This window comes from Vitis riparia, chromosome 12, assembly GCF_004353265.1.
Source record: "Vitis riparia cultivar Riparia Gloire de Montpellier isolate 1030 chromosome 12, EGFV_Vit.rip_1.0, whole genome shotgun sequence".
Classification (NCBI taxonomy): domain Eukaryota; kingdom Viridiplantae; phylum Streptophyta; class Magnoliopsida; order Vitales; family Vitaceae; genus Vitis; species Vitis riparia.
This window is the reverse complement of record NC_048442.1, coordinates 20,458,767-20,475,935: the sequence shown is the minus strand read 5'-3', so window position 1 is coordinate 20,475,935 and position 17,169 is coordinate 20,458,767. Positions and strand designations below refer to the sequence as shown.

Genomic DNA, 17,169 nt, shown 5'->3' with positions numbered 1-17,169 from the left:
TGGTTCAATGGTGGTTTGGTTGCATATCCAATTCAAATATCGACCAAGACCGAATTAGGCTTCGGTCAACCATTAAATGGTTTGGTAGCACATCCAATTCAAATAACGACCGAGACTTCTACCCAATTCAAATAACGACCAAGACCGTAACACTTTATTTTATTAATTTAAACTTATAAAACAAAGCATCATATTTTCATAATTTTTTTTATAAACAAATAAAATATTCAAACATATTTTTCATGTAAAATTTATATTTGATCCATGCATAAAAATGAAAATAAAAATTTTCATAATTCAAAATAACATATAAAAATAAATATTTTTTTCTATAAAATCTCTCTTACCTCAAAAAAACATTCAAAAACCTTGGAGAATTAATCTTGAAGAATCTATTTCCCACTTAATATAACAAAAAAAAAAAAAACTATTATCATTAACTATTTATCTAAAATTATAAACTAAGCAATTCTAATAATTTCCTATATTAATATTATTATCACCTATATTATATTCAATTTCCTAAACATTAATAATCTAAAATATTAAATTTCCAAATTTTTATAAATTCATATTCTTTCCAAATCTTATTCTAACAATTTATTTCTTTTATATACTTAAATTAAATTAAAACTTTTAATAAAAACAATTATTATTATTATTATTATTATTATTATTACTTAACAAAAATACTCCATGCACTTTTAACATCTCTACCAACTCCATTTGTTATTATTATTATTTTACTTTTAATATCCCGAAACACTATTACTTCATCCCTTCTTTTCTTCTTTCCCTACACAACACCCATGTTATCTTATTCTTTCTTTCTGTTTTTTTTCCTTTCCCAATGCATGTTATACCATAGGGTTTTTTTTTTTTTCCCTGCAAGCCTACAATTTCTCTTTCTTCTCTCTCTCTCTTCAATTATAGGCATGCACAACCACAAAACCATTTTTTTTTTTCACATCTAAGATCTAAGATTTATTTTTCTTCTATTTATTTTTAATTTGAATATTCAGAATTTCCCTATCCATCAATAAATCAATTTATGATAATAAATTTCCAATCTTTTTAATCTAAAATAAATAAATAAATAACCTTAATCTAGATTGAAATCTTCTAAAGAATTTTTAAAGTGTTCAAAACTAATTAATGAATCTAAAATACTAATCTAAGGGTTAGAATCTTACTTAGAAATATGATCTTTAATCCTAAAATCTTCATTCATACATTGCCCTAAGTTCTCTAATCTCTTTAATATAGAGAAAGACAAAAAAAAATCTAGGGCTTTTAAAAGCAAAAAGACCTTTGTACCCTTAATAAATTTATTCAATTTTTTTAATTTACTATTTTACCCCACAAAATTAATTTTAGGTGTTACAATTGAGCTTTTATAGGAAGCAAGAACCTTTTGGAACCCCTAGAGACATCTCTATTAGAGGAAATAAACAATGTTTTCAGAACTAGACCGGTCATTAAATCGGAAAAATTGTCGATTTATGGTTCACTGGTCGGACTAGTGGTCGAATCGGTGATATCATAAATATATAATTTATATTTTATTAAAATTAAAAAATAATTTTAAGAAATTAATATAATATTAAAATTATAGCATTTCATTTTTTTGTATTTGATATGTCTATTAAATGATAAATATAAATATAAATGTATTAATATATCAAATTTTATTAAATAAAATATGTATAATATTTACATGTGAGAAGAAAATTATAACATTTAATTTTATCTACATATCTATGCATTTTATTATTTTAAAATTTTAAAAATATTATATTAATTAAATTATATTATTTTGATATTTATTGTTAATAATTATTATAAAAATAAACATGAATATAAATATTTATATTTGTTTAAATGTTTTATATTATAAAATTTGCAAAGAGCATTAATATAAAATATTGTTACATATATCTATCAAAGGAATTATGCAATATAATGGTTGTCTCTTTCTTTTCTAAACTTTAGATCAGAGATTCAAATCCCACATCCCACATCAAAAACTCACAAATTTAATGAGTTCTATAAATAACCTGCACCTAAAGGAATGGGGTAAGCTGCTCAATGGGTTGTTAGTGGGTGGGAAGATTGTAGGCCCAATGCGAGAATGATTCAATCGTTGGTCCATCCGGTTCAATGTCGGTCCAAAGCCCCTTTCAGCTTAAAAGCTGAACCGGATCAGATCAGGGTCCAGTTGATGGTTTAATCGGTTGAATCGGCTAGTCTAGTCTAGTTTTTAAATCATTGGAAATAAGCTTTTATAAGGAGCAAAAGGTTATAGAATGCTTGAACACATCTACACATCTACACATCTCTATTAGTGGAGAAGTGTAGAAGATTCAAGAAAAACTTGGAGACATCCGCAAATGAAAGATGGTGGAGAAGTATGAAACATTCTGGACTGTAAAAGATTTTACAGAAGTTTCGAGACATCCACACATCTCCACACATGATTAATTTAAAAAGGGAATGTTTATTATAGCTCATAATTATAGGTGTTTACAAATATCTAAATAACACACTTTTTTCTTCTTCTATAAATCCTATATAAATTAAAGTTCTAAATGATTTTAAATTATTAGATTAATAAATATAATTACTCTCGTGTACTTCCATTTTTCACTTCTTTTTTTTTTTTTTTTGAGGAAAGATGTGTTAACCTTCTTGCTTACCATACAACAAAAATAAATCACAAAAAAATTAAATTTAAATACAAGCAAAGTATATATTTTTGCAAAAATAAAAATAAAAATAAATAATAATTTAATAAGAAAACTAATAGCTCTAATCCAATGCTACCTCTTATTCTTGAGAAAAAAAGTATAGGAAAGAAGGAAAAACTTTGAATCTTAGGTCAAGTTTAATTGAATCAATAAAGATTATAATTTTTCCATTTTTTTAATTACAATTTCCCCATAATAAAAAAAGATCCAAATGAATGAACCTAAAAAATATCAGATCTAGAATAATCATGAAGAATCGACGTCAAACATGAAGAATCAACATTAAAAATTAATTCTCTCAAAACAAAGAATCTGTGCAATGATAAAATAAAATGTAAAGTTTCTATACTTATAAAATGTTGACGATACTCGAGTATAATTTTAACGTAAAATAATTACGGAAATAATAACATTAGAATCCAACACCAATTTAAAAGCAATTTTTATTGATATGATTTATTTTTAAGAAGCTTTTTATTGACTAAATTAATGAGAACATAAATTATTATCAAAATTTTTTAGAGAAAAACTAAATAAAAGGAGAAAAATTATACAAATCTTTATTGAATAAATGAAAAGTATTATTATTATAGAATAGAATAAACATTAAAGAGGTTTTTTTGCTTAAAATTTGGATTCTAAAACATAAATTGTGTTTTAAATTTACATTAAAAAAATCAAATTAAACAATGGATATTTGTATCTTGTTTTGCTCTTAAGAAGTAAAAGAAAATAATTTTTTACAGAGTAAATTAATTAATTAATTAAAATGAAACAAAAACTATTATCATTTTTTTAGAGAAGAGAAATATTATTATCCAGAAACATTATTTTTTAAAAACTAAATTATGATAATTTTTTAAAAGAGAAATATTATCTAAATTAGTCTTAGTTTGTTTTATATGTTTACATGTAAAATAAAATTATCTATTTTTTTCATACAAAAATTTTGAAAATAATATATAAATTTTCATGTTAAAGTTTTTTTAATTAAATTATGATCATTTTTAAAAACAAACATCATCTAAACCAATTTTTAGGTTGTCTTGAAAAAAGATAAATGAATTAGTTAAATAAAATATGATAGAATGCAAACGCATATAAGTGAGTTGATAAATCTCTTTTATATTGATAATAATATATAATTTTTCATGTTAAAATTATTTTAATTAAATTATGAGAATTTTTAAAGATAAACATTAACTAAACCAATTTTTAAGTTGTCTTTAAAAAAGAGAAATAAATTTAATTAAATAAAATAATGATAGGATACAAGCTCGCATATAAGTGAGTTGATATGGTCATTTTAGGGAAAAAAAAAGTCAACAAACACTTCACTCTTTTATATATAATATAGATTTAGATTACCTTTTAACTCATTTTAGTTATTTTTTTATATTAAGCTTAAATAATTTAAAAATATATAAATTTTTAATAATATTAATTATACTTTATTGTCTATTGTATTTTATAAAATAAAATCAAATATAAAAAAATAAAATTTGAACATTTCTTTTCTTACTTCTTAGAATGTGACATAACCTCATGCTTTGGGCATTGAGCATCACCCTCTAAAATAATCTAATGGGAGAGAAGAAGGGCTTTAGGCATGGATGATAAAAAAATGGGCTGAGTGCTAGAAAAAAAATATATACTAAAGATTAGATAGAGAAGAATTGGGATAGGCTGACCTTCTAGATGTGTACAACAACCACTGGGCTAAGGTTTGGTGAGGGGTGGGTGGGGGTCAGGGTTAAGTAACCCAACATGAAATTGCTTTAGCCTGCTTAAACTTAGTGGTGATAAGATAGGGTAAGATTAGATGATGAGGTTAGCCCAATTTCCAATCGTCACTCTCTAATAATGATGTTGCTTATACAAACAAACACAATTCATGGTGGGTTTCACTTTCACCCTCTCAAACACATCACTTGCTTCACCCCCTCCATGTCTTGCAACTTCAATCATTTAAGGCATGCAAGTCCCAACACTAATCCCACTGCTTTTCTTTTCTTGTCTACCCTCCTCTTACTCTCTGGCCCAAAATGTTCTGAGCCACATTTGGGTTTGAAAAAGAATAATTAAAAAAAAAAGAAAAAAAAAAAGAAAAACAAGGGACTTACCGGTAGAAAGAGTCACATTTGTGGTAACAATAGCTATTTTCAAAAAATATTTTTTTTGTTTTTTGAAATATTTCTAAATTAAAAAAAGCAAAAAAGAAAAATCCCCCTCACTTTTTATTTCTCAAAGTTCATGTGGTAAAGATTTGAGTGGGACACCTGCCTCATCGCTTGCTTTGTTTTTTGGCGCCTCAAAGGAAAGGTGGGGTTGAGCAATGTAACTGTGGAACATGTCTTTTCACCAGAGAGGACCAAATTTGTCGCTTCTACTGGCATTGTGAAATCAAACTCTATTTTAATCTGATTCCCAAGTAGAAAAAATTAATGTTCCTTTCCTCTGCTTTGCATGCTTCTCACTTCTCGCTCTAAAGAATAGCCAGACAAAATAATAAATTACCCTTACCAGTACGGTAATTTGGTAATGGTAAATTTTGATTTTCAACCATATTATATAATTTTATATCAAAGTTTAAATATTGCACATGTGTAACGTGGAGAAAAATCAACCCATTTATTTCAAAGAATGAAACTATTTCTACGTAACGAAATTCAATAATTTAAGATTTTTTTATAAAAAGAACAAAACTTCGGTCCACCCGTCCTGAGAACGAGAGTGATTGGTTGTGGGTTGTTGTTTTGTCATTTACATCTTTGCCTGAAGAGAAGAAAACAAATGATTTTATTTTTATTTACAATAAAAAAAAAGGGGGGGCAAAGGGGAAGGCAAAGGAAAGGGTTCACGCGGACGAAGGTGTGTGGATGTTGGTGAGCCACCCCGTCGCCAGCTGGCCTGTCGGAGCTCCCCCTCCTCTTCTCTTCGCGCAAAGCACGTGACTCACACCTCACCTCTCACTTCTCCCTTTCTCTACCTCTAAAAGCCCATCGCTTTCTCCCTTCAAAAACATTTCACCCTCAGAACCCCCACCAAAAAAAAAAAAAAAAAGGAAAAAAAGAAAAAAAGAAAACAAGAAAAAAATAAATCCCCCCAATCTTTCTCTCTCTAAAATCAAATACCACTTCTCTATGTAGAAACTGTTCTCTGGAGATGTTGGAGGAGAGTTGAGATTCAAATGTTATTGCTCGGTAGCGGAGGAGGACTGGTGGGCGATTCAGGTGTTCGGATCTGCTGGTGGTAAGCCTTGTTGTTGTTTTCCTTTTGTGTTGATCCGCGTTTGGCTCTCGAGAAAAACGAGGAAGATGAGTGGAGATGGACAGTTTTCATTGTTTTACTTTTTCGTTGCGGAGAGATTGTGTTTGGTGCAGTTTGGGATGTAGCGTTAGGATTTTGATTCTTGTGTGTATGTGTGTGTGCGCTTTTTTTTTTTTTCTTTGGCTTTTGGTGCGGTTTTTGTAAGGGAGGGTGGATTTGTTTTGATAGGGAGTTGTTGGATTCTTGGAGGTTTGGTTGTTCTTTGGGAGGTGGAGTTGGAGTGTGTTTTTGAAATGTTCGGAATTTTTTTATAATGGCGGGGTATTTATAACTGATTTGAACTGATTTAGGTCGTTATCGCTGTAGGCTCTATATGAAGGTTTTGGATTTTGATCTGAATTTGCAATTGTTTATTGGTTACTGATTGAAGTTTCTAAGGGCTTCTCAGTCTCTGAATTGAATCGGTGATTAGCTCTTGGAGATTAGGTTTACAACCCGGAATAAAAAGAAATGATGAAATTTTGTAGGCACATTGATTGCACTGATTCGTGGCATTGTGGAGAATGGATTTCTTCCTTTTATTGGCAATGCTTTTAGAGGTGGAGTTGGTAGATGTATTGTGGATACTATGTTAGTAGAAGGTGGACCTCCTATGTGCGTGGGTGTGATTTCGGGTGCATTAAGATGGACATAGATTGCAAACATGTTTCCGTAATGGGAGTTTAAGTTTGGAAAATCTATTAAGTGGAGATTAGAAATTGCTTAGTTAATAATATAAATCCATTATTGTTAGAATTATTGATTTAAGTGGATTTATGACATTGAGAGGATGGCATGATGAGCCCTCATGTTCTTAGCAAAGACCCCTGTTATGAGGTAGTTAATCAAGATTCAGTTTGCAATAGTGATCTAGCTGTCTTGTTGATCCAACTAGGTTTCTGGTCAGTAGATTTGTGCCAAAAATATGTTTTTTTATTAGGGGTTGGCATTAATGAATGGTCTTTGGTTGTTTTATTAAGGGTGGCAACAAATTGACAAAAGACTCTAGGTAAATTTTAAGTACTCATTCATATAGTTTTTTTTTGATAGGTAAACAAAAGATGCATTAAAAGCGCAAAAAAGAATGCACCAAAGTACATGGGACTATACAACGGCTGCCTAGAGATGGCCTAAAAAAGGAAAAGGGATAACAAAAAACTACTCTCTCCCTTAGTGAGAACCCAACCAATCAATAAAATCATAACCAACCAAAAAACATTCTTATTAAATGTTGGAAATTTTTTTCTTCTAGGAAATCTTCTTTCAAATTACATCAGAACTTGCTCTGCTTGGGGTCCTGCTTTACGCTTCTAAGCATTAAACCATATCCAGTTTTCTAAGGAACCCCAATCAAATTGAGCATGGAAAACTCCAAACATCGTATAGATGTATTCTTTCTGGGTAGGACAATGAGAGATAATAATTGCTGTTATTCTCTAATTAAATTTTCTAGTTGAATTCCTCCAAATTCCATATTGACTAAAAACTAGGAGAAGGAGCCAGTTTAATATTGTGCATGAGAGTTGATAGCTGAAACTTATTAAAACATCTTCGTATTCTTCTCATCCTAGATTAGTCAAGCCTCTCTTTGTAACCTCCAAACCATAGGACCCGAAATGCAGAAGGTGTCAATATTGGGAGAGGCAACCCAATGCATCCCTTTCAATTGAAAGAGAGAAGAGCAAGCTGAAAATCTAAAACAAATGACATATGAGTTGTTTGGCTTTACACATGAATCAACTTGCAGGTATATTGATTTTCTTCCTTTCTAAATTATGCCACGGTTTTACTTTCTTGAGTACTACTTCTAGGCGAAGGCCTTGAATTAGGGAAAAATTTGGGGGTCCAGATTAATTTAGTTGGAAGGGTCCTCCACAGGTTCAATCTTATAAAGGGCATGTATTATAACTGTAGATGTGGATGCACTCAAGGGCCTAGCTTTCTATGAAGGAGCTGGAAAGATCCTTGTCATCTACTTTATTAAGTAAGGAGGGGAGTTATATGTTTCAGAATTCTATAGGCGCATCCAATGCTGAAATTACACGACAAACTGAGGATGTGTAAAATTTTAAATATAGTAACATCCCTATGCTTGGGGTAGTGGCATTGGCATGGTAACAAAACATGAAAGGGGACCCACTCACCAGAAATAAGTTGAGGTTACCAGAGATAAGTGCAGAAGTTAATATGGTAACTGGAACTCATACTGGCCAACTACAGTATACATTGTGTATACTTTGGTGCATCTCCTCTTAGATGCTTTTAATATTAATTCTTCTTTGCCCATGAAAAAAAAAAAAAACTTCATACTGTATTTAATATTGGGAGACAAAGGGGTTTTCTTAGTGAGAAACAACTTTTTAGTGAAGTGTGAGTTGTTTCATTTGCTGAATCGGAATCCTGCCCATGTGCAATACAGCTCACATGTGCTTAATAGCCTGCGAAGTCACATCTTCAGGAATGGTCCTTGTTCTCAGAAATCACTGGAACCTAATTAATTTTTTGACCTCTAGAATTGATTGGAAGTCAAGAGCTTATTTAGCTTTTCATGAAACTGCTATATTAGTTCATTAGACCATTTTCCGCATGTTATTGTAAGTTGATGGCTTATGTGTATGCATTTATATGTGGAACCTTATGTGGTGGGTTGTTCTTATTTTCTTTCTTTCTTTCTTTCTTTTTTTTAAATGGCAGTTTCATTACTATTCTCTCAATTGGCTGGCATGGTATCTTTATGAGCAGTTGCCTTAGTTTACCTGGTGCATCTGATGGCTAGGCAACAAGGATCATTTCCTTAAAGTAAACGTTTAGCAAGCAGAAAAGGAGGAAATCCATGCTGAACCCTATTGCTTGACTAATGGTCCCACCATTGGTTCTGCATGATAGAGGAGTATTACTGATCAGATATTCTTGCAGCCCCATTGGACTTGGAGAAATATAAAATTTCCATGTTTAGGGTATTTTAGTGGTCCCAGTGCCAGCCTATTTGGTGTCAAATTAAGTATGCATTTGGTTTTCTGGTTTTATCAGTTTATTCTACTTTGTGTTTCCAATGTTGATAAACTTAATGAGAAGTGCCTATCCAAAAAAAAAAAACCGAAGATAAACTTAAGCAGAAGTGGTGCTTTTTGATTAGGCCTTATTCAAAGTCTTAGTTCTGTACAAGGTCCACAGGAGTTCCTTACGTAGTCACGTCTTTCCAAGTTCCATTTATATTTGGAGTTTTGGAAAGTCCTTTTTCAGCAGAAGTTCTTATTTTTGAAACTATCTATTCTTGGAGCACCTGCTGGGTAAATCTTGTGTGTTTCTGATGTGATTTACTGTTTTTGTGTTTTCTGATGGATGATATAACTTGCAAAACAATCTTTTGTTTTGTTTTGTTTTTTTTTTTCTCTCCGCATATAATATTTATGATTTCATTTTTAATTAACTTATTGGCTTGTTGTATATACATTTCAGTTCATTTCCTTGGGTAATGCTCCATTTGAATTTTCAGTTATATTTGAAGACAATTAAATGCATATCGATAGAGTCTTTCATTGTGCAGGTCATATGGCCTCCAGCTTAAGGAATTTAGAACAAAGGAAGCTTGTGAACCAATGAGGTGTTGTCTAAGAACTATTTCAAGATTGAAAAGGTCTTTTATGGGGTAAGAAGTGGGGCGAAATGGTTTTAGATTCCAAATATTTAAGGACATGGAGGAGACACGAGATGATGCAGGGCCAGCAGAGCAAGGGTCTCCTGTTACAACATGGTGGCCATCAGATTTCATTGAAAGATTTGGATCTGTTTCTCTGGTTTCTCAAGAAGAAATTTTGAGTAATAAAAATTCTAATAGCATTACTGAACAAGATGAGCTGTCATCTCAGACAGCCTCACAAATTCTCTGGAGCACTGGAATGCTTTCTGAACCGATTCCTAATGGTTTCTACAGTGTCATTCCGGTGAGAACTAGACATTATTTTGTTCATTTAGATAACCAATTGTTGTAATTGTACTTTCTGTTGATTCTTTCTCCAGTATCATCTTTGACAGAATCAGATGTCTGAGAGATCTATTATCAATGTAGACATAAAGAAAATTAATTCCTGGATTCTTTGGATTCATGTACTACATTTCTGGTTAACTGCTCTGACACTATTTTTTTTTTTAAATCAGTGACTTTTGTTTTGAGCATATTCTGTGTGGGTTGATGACTTTTATGATAGTTAAACTCGTACTTGCATCAGGTTTCTGCTTTTTTTTTTTTTTGGTTTTTGGTTTTCTATATTCAAAAAGTGAAACAAACTGAAAACAATTCAAAAAGTCTTGTGTGTACCTACCAACCCCATACAACAATAATAAATAAAAAGAACAAAATCTGAATGAATGTTTTTAATCATTGGTTTTCTTTTCGAAGCCTACTAGCATGAATAAATATAGAAGCCAACTTCAGTGATTGGCTTCTATTGGTGTTGGCATATCTCTCACTTGTTTGCCTTAAAAAGAGAAGTTTATTGACACATTCTAAAATTTGGTTCCTCTTAAGTTTCAAATTAGATTTCTGATCCCATTAACTCGATAATTGGATTCTTGCAATCAATAGAAAACATATGAAATGGGCAAAGTTATGAAGAAGTTTGGAAATGTGGAGAAATGCTTGAAAGATAAGATAGGACTTATGGGATGGTGTGTCAAGAGAGAAACAATAGGATTTTTGAGGATAAGGGGAGAATGGAAGAGATGTTATGGGACTTTCTTCTTTTCTATTCCTCTCTTTGGGCCTCTTGTACTGCAACTTTTAACGGAGTTCCTTTTAGTGTTTTACAACTCAATTGGACTGCGGTTTGCGTTTCAAAAGTTTGAGAGTGTTGGGGTTTTTCTTTGTATTTAGTTTTCTAAAGTTGAGTGTTTTCTCTTTTGTTCAGTTTTTGTTTTTGTGGGAAGGACCTCTCATCCTTCTCTTGTTCCTTCTCTTTCTCTTGTATCTCTTCTTTCTCTTGTATCTTTTCTTCTTTTAATATATTTTTCTTCGTTTCTGATAAAAAAAAAAAAAAAAAGATAGGACTTACTAAGACAGACACATAGTGCTTAAAATTGATAAATATAGATACTGCACAGAAGTTTGAAAACACATACTGATATTTGGGAGGACAATACTAAAACATAATTATATGGAAACATAATAAAATTCTAAATTAAATGTATTGAAGGATGAAATATAAACTCTCGTGGTAAGAGAGTAATGTGGTAATTGTTGTTTGCTTGTTGGCTTTACTTGGATAATGCCTTTGGTTTGTACTGGAGGTTTCTAAAGGTTGATACAGCAATGCTGTTTTCTACAACTTCTCCGTGTCTAATTTGGCATGTGCGAGAAGAAAGGAGTACCTGTTTCCTTTTGTCGTGGAGGGTCTGCATGGTATCTGAAGAAAGTCTCCTAAGATCTTTGTATAGTTGGTTATCTGGCCTGAGTACTTCTTGTTTGGGATCTTACCTTGATTCCTTAGGTGGTTTGAGCTGTTGGTGACATTCATTTTGCTATCATGGTGGTTATTTTGTAAACTCAATGTGTACTTGGGTTTTACCTCCTGTGAAGGTTTTTACTAATCTTATTTTATCTGCATCTATTGAGAGAGAACAAAATAAAAAGTATGAAATAAAAAAAGAACCATTGATGCCTATGTATTACGGCCAAGGATATTTGACATGGATTTGATGTGACATATAGTTGTATTGTGATAGGAAATTCTAAGTAAATAGAGGCACATACATTTAGTGTAATTTATTTAAATGTCTATTATGCTAACTAGTAGTACTTGGTGCTTAGGTGTAATTTGTAATTTATTTTCCCTGAAAGGAATAGTAATCTAATAATTGGTAACATCATAAATTAAGTCATATAAATTAACGCATCATAAAAGAACACATACAAGGTGGGGAGGAGTCTTGATCTAGAAAATTTCTTCTAGGGACTGGTTTTGAGTCGAATCTTTCAGTCAGGTGCCCTCTTTTTCTTTCCCATTTTTTGATAATATGTTTCTCCTATGCCCCATCAAAGGTGGGCTCTTCACCAACACCACCCATGTGCACCCCCCCCCCCTTTTTTTTATGTTTGGGAAAAATTCTTTTGTCATTTTGATGAAACCTTGAGACAATTAAGTATGTAAAAACCAGTCAGAGGAGAGTCATAAGAGTTACCATAAACAATTATAAACATTTTGTGGCGAAACAAGAGTAGAAGTTTTCTCAGGATTTAATAACACAGCATTATACACACTCATAGATTTATTTATGAGTTGACTCTTTGTTTTGTTCTGCTATTTTCTATTTACATATATTTTTTGAGTGGCTGCTGGGTACCAAGATCCCTGCTGGGAATAAAGATTTTACCATGTACCTCCCTCCTCTTATTCTTAAATTATTGGTGCATGATTAATAAATTTACCTATAAAAAAAAAAAATTATTGGTGCATGATTTCTTCCTAAGGAAGGCCAGAAGCCTTCTGAAAGATTGCATCTTCTCCTCAGTTCAATTTCTCCCAGAAATACCTTTTCATCCATTGCTGAAGAAAAAAGCCTTTGAAATCTTCACTTGATGCATATCTTTTCGTTTTTCCATTTTAATTTTTATTATCCCTTGAGGCTTGGCTCAAGTGGTAAAGGGTTAGGGAGGGTTTGTGGGAGGTTCTAGGTTCAAGTCCCAATGGAGAAAAAAATTTACCAATGTTTTTTTTTTTTGTTACAAGCACCCATTATATGTTTTCCATTAAAGGCGCTGTTTCCAAATTTGGTTTGAAATCTTTAACATGTAATTATATACAGGACAAAAAGCTTAAGGAGATTTTTGATGATATTCCTACTCTGGATGAGCTTTATGCTTTGGGAAGCGAAGGTGTCAGAGCTGATATCATTCTTGTAGATGCTGTGAGAGATAAAAAACTATCTATGCTGAAGCAACTAATTGTGGCATTGGTGAAGGGACTAAACTCAAATCCAGCTGCAGTGATTAAAAAGATTGCTGGATTGGTAAGAGGTTTTAATTAACCCTTGTTTTAGTTTGTAGTGTTTCATCATTTCTTCTGCTTACATTTATTTTATTCCTCTGTATCATTGGCTCTTATATTTCTTTACTTATAGGCTTATTGTGTTTTCAATTGTTCACACTTATATTGTGAAGTTATCCAATTGATATTGTTTGATGGTGCAAACCTAGATATACTATCCAGTGAATGGAAACTGATGTATTACCAATTATTTACATGCTAGATATCTCTATACTTGTACTACTTGTTTCTGGTCAAAGAAATAATCCATTTCCTTTTAATGTCCAAATACGGTTTCCTAGAGTTAATCATATCAAAGGTTCTGTGGGCTTCACATGACTATTTTTTATGTGCAATCTCTGTGTATGGTTGTGTGTGTGCTCATGCCATTTTCAAGTAGGTAGGTGTGGAAGATAGGCTATGATACCTCATAAATCTGATGAGATTCCAAAGTTACCAAGAATGAGGATTCACTGAACAACTTGAAAGAGGAGAGAGGGTATAGCAAGGTATTGCCACATAGGAAGCTGGAAACCCTGGATAAAGTGGCGCCTTTTGAGCCTTGTATATATGGGTGGTGGCAATCCTTGGCGTCCCCTGCTTGTTTTGTAGGGGGGAGGGGCTGATTTTAATGTCACCAGATTCTCTACGAAGAACTTGGGGGCTCTGATCTTGTGATGAATATGAGAGTTTTGATGTGTTCATTAGGGAGTACAATTTTGTTCCATCCCTCCTTTCAGAAGTATCTTTTATTTGGTTTAAGTTGCAAGAAAATCATAATCATAAGGAGCTAGATAGGTTCGTTCTTTCTAATGAATGAGGCTTTAGATTCACCAGTATCGTTTAGGAAGTGCTTTCTAACCCATTTCTCATTATTGTCCTATCACAGTGGATTCAAATCCAGTTAGGTGGGCTCCTGGTCTATTCTGCTTTGAGAGAGGTCAGATTTAAGGTCCAACTATGACTCTATCACAAGGTGGTGGAATGAGGCTAGTTACATGCCTTATGGTACAACATATTGGGATGTGTTCCTTATACAAGCAAGGCAGAAATGAATACTGGCATTAGGATTAATGAGTGGTAATAGAAGAAAGAATAAGAAATGAATGATTGCTGAGATGTTGGTGATCACATCGATTCAAGATCTGGGAAGGTCACATCAGGTGGTTCAGTGGTTCGGCTTCATTCTTCTGCCAGCAAGACAAAAAGAAAAAAAAGCACCAATTCAGACGGAGGAATGGCACTATTCAAGTTGAAGGTGGAAAAATAAAAGGACAAAAGGCCAAAAAGGTTACTTATCCAAAAAAAAAAAGGCCAAAAGATCATAAGGTTGTGGTTATGAGGAAATACATGGTTGCCAAGAATTTAAAGTCTCATATGGAGTTGAATGGAGAAGTAGAATATGGTTTGTTAATTTGAGTATCTCTCCCTTTTTCTACATGTGTGTGTAATTTAATGTATATAAAAGATTCAGCTAACATTGTTTTTGTCTTATATTACGATTTTTGTTGCTGATCCAATTAAAGTTGGGCATTGTAAATAATAATACTCCTGCCTGTACTGAAGCAGTGGGGTTGAAAAAGAGTGTTTGATTTCTCAGATCTACTGTACTTGTGCACAATCGACAAGTTTTAAGGAATGGCCCTTCTTGTTTTTGGTATTGGAGAAGATGGGTTTTGGGGAGAAGTGGATAAGGTGGATCAAGTGGTATATATCCACTGCCAGTTTTTCAGTCTTTGTTAATGGAACCCTAGGCTTTTTTCAAAACTCTAGGGGTTTAAGGTAGGGAGACCCCCTTTCACCTTATTTGTTTGCGATAGCAATGGAAGCTCTTAGCTGCCTCTTAAAGAGAGTTTTTAGTGGAGGTTATTTGTCAGCTTTCCAAGTGTGAGGTAGAGGGGGTGAAGGGGTTAAGATTTTTTATTTGCTGTTCGCAGATGATACACTGGTCTTTTGTGAGGCTTCGTAGGACTAGATGACTTTTTTATGCTGGCTACTTATGTGGTTTGAGGCTATTTCAGGGTTGAGAGTTAACCTAGATGAAAGTGAGTTGATCCCAGTGGGAAGTGTGGAGAATGTGGAGGATTTGGCTTCAGAGCTTGGTTGTAAGGTGGGGAGCTTGCCTTCTATGTACTTGGGGATGCCGTTGGGTGCTCCATTCAAGTCTGTGGCAGTTTAGGATGGAGTTGAGGAGAGGTTCTGCAAGAGATTGGCTATATGGAAGTGACAATACATCTCTAAGGGTGGGAGAATCACCTTGATACGAAACACTTTGTTCAACTTGCCTATTTACATTATGTCTATTCTCCACTTGCCAAGGTTGGTCAGATTGAGGTTGGAGCAGATTCAGAGGGCTTTTCTATGAGGAGATGGGGCTCTAGAGCAAAGACCTCATTTAGTAAGGTGGACAACGGTTTGTTTAGATAAAAGAAAAGGGGGTTTGGGGAACAAGGCTTTCCTTTGCAAATGGAGCTGGTGCTTTGCGAATGAGAGAGAGACTTTTTGGAATCAAGTAATAAAGGGTAAGTATGGGGAGGGATGAGGTGGATGGCGTTCTTGCGAAGTAAGGGAGGGGTATGGTGTAGGGTTGTGGAAAGCAATTATGAAGTTTTGGCATCTCTTTAGCAGTAGACTTTCCTTTGTGGTGGGTAATGGGCAGAGGGTGAGTTTTTGGAGGGATAAGTGGTGTGGGATTATGCATTTGTGTGATTCTTTCCCCTCTTTATTTGCCTTGGTTGCTTCCAAATAGGCTTGGGTGAAGGATGTTTGCACTTTTTTAGAAGGTGAGGGCAGTTAGAGTCCTCGCTTCTCTAGGCCTTTCAATTATTGGGAGGTGGATGAGTTTGAGAGCCTTTTGATATGCTTGTGTGAGAAGAGAGTGAATATGGATGAGGAGGATAAGGTATGGTGGACAAAAGTGAAAAATGACAAATTCTTTGTAAAGTCTCTTTGCAAAGCCTTAAAGTTGGACTCTTCGGTTTATTTCCCAATGAAGATCATTTGGAATTCGTGTGTGCAGCCAAAAGTAATCTTCTTTGCTTGGGAGGCCTTGTGGGGAAAAACGTTAACTTAGGATCAAATTTAGAAGAGGGGATGGACTCTAGCAAATAGATGTTATCTTTGTCAAACGAATGAGGAATCCATAGATCACTTACTTCTCCATTGTGAAAAGACAAGGGCTTTGTGGGAGATGTTCTTTACTCTTTTTGGAGTGTTGTGGGTGTTTCCTTCCTCAGTTAGGGAAACCCTCTTGGGATGGAATGAGTCTTTTGTGTGTAAAAAGTGTAAGACAGTTTAGAGAGCGAGTCCTTTATGCATTTTCTAGACAGTTTGGAAAGCAAGGAATAGAATTGCCTTTGAAGACGATGTGCTATTCATCCAAATGCTGGAAGCTTCTTTTGTTTACTTACTATGGTCGGAGATTAAGGTGCTTATGAAAGATGATCCTTTGACGTTAATTGATTTCAATGATTAGGTAGTTTCTCATTGAGGGAGGGGTTGTCTTTTGTACATCCTTTGGGACAGTTTTTTGTTTCAGCTGTAAGGGGGTGAGTGTATCTTTCTTGTATATTATGGGCTGCTATTTTAGTGCCTCTTCGTAATATAAATACTCTTCTTTACTTTCAGAAAAAAAAAGTTATGCAGTTCTGAAATCATGCTTTAAACACTATTTAAATACTAATATTACATATAAGTTTCACCATCCATAGAGTCCTATAGTTACATTATTATAACCAAAGTTAATAATTGCTTGTTGTCCAGCCATTACAGGGTCAACGTTTTTATAAGCATGACCTTTTTATGTTTGACTCATGCTAGTATCTTAACAGGTTTCAGATTTCTATAAGCGGCCAAATTTGGAACTAAGTCCAGCAAAAGCTGCACTAGAGGAAACCTCTCATGTGTCTGAGAATCGAGTAGCCCAGTTACTGGGCCAAATAAAACATGGTTCTTGCCGTCCTCGGGCAATTCTATTCAAAGTTCTTGCAGATACTGTCGGTCTTGAAAGCAGGCTCATGGTGGTAAGATTCACCTTCACTTTCTTTTTGAGGTCATTGTTTGTTGTTTTAGGGGGGGGGAATGGGGTTGTT

The 17,169-nt window shown here is 33.4% G+C and overlaps 1 protein-coding gene across 4 annotated transcripts in view; it reads left to right on the top strand.

Moving 5' to 3' along the window:
- Nucleotides 1-5,815: 5,815 nt before the first annotated feature.
- LOC117926555 (serine/threonine-protein kinase EDR1) overlaps nt 5,816-17,169 on the top strand; it is a 37,365-nt gene continuing 26,011 nt past the window's right edge. For 3 of the 4 annotated variants that reach the window (XM_034845684.1, XM_034845683.1, XM_034845681.1), the window contains exons 1-4: nt 5,816-5,999; nt 9,604-10,000; nt 12,858-13,061; nt 16,909-17,100. In XM_034845684.1, the coding sequence (XP_034701575.1) occupies nt 9,752-10,000; nt 12,858-13,061; nt 16,909-17,100 (645 nt within the window). In that variant the 5' untranslated portion in view covers nt 5,816-5,999; nt 9,604-9,751. The remainder of the gene's footprint in view (nt 6,000-9,603; nt 10,001-12,857; nt 13,062-16,908; nt 17,101-17,169) is intronic. The other variant, XM_034845682.1, reaches the window with a different exon arrangement.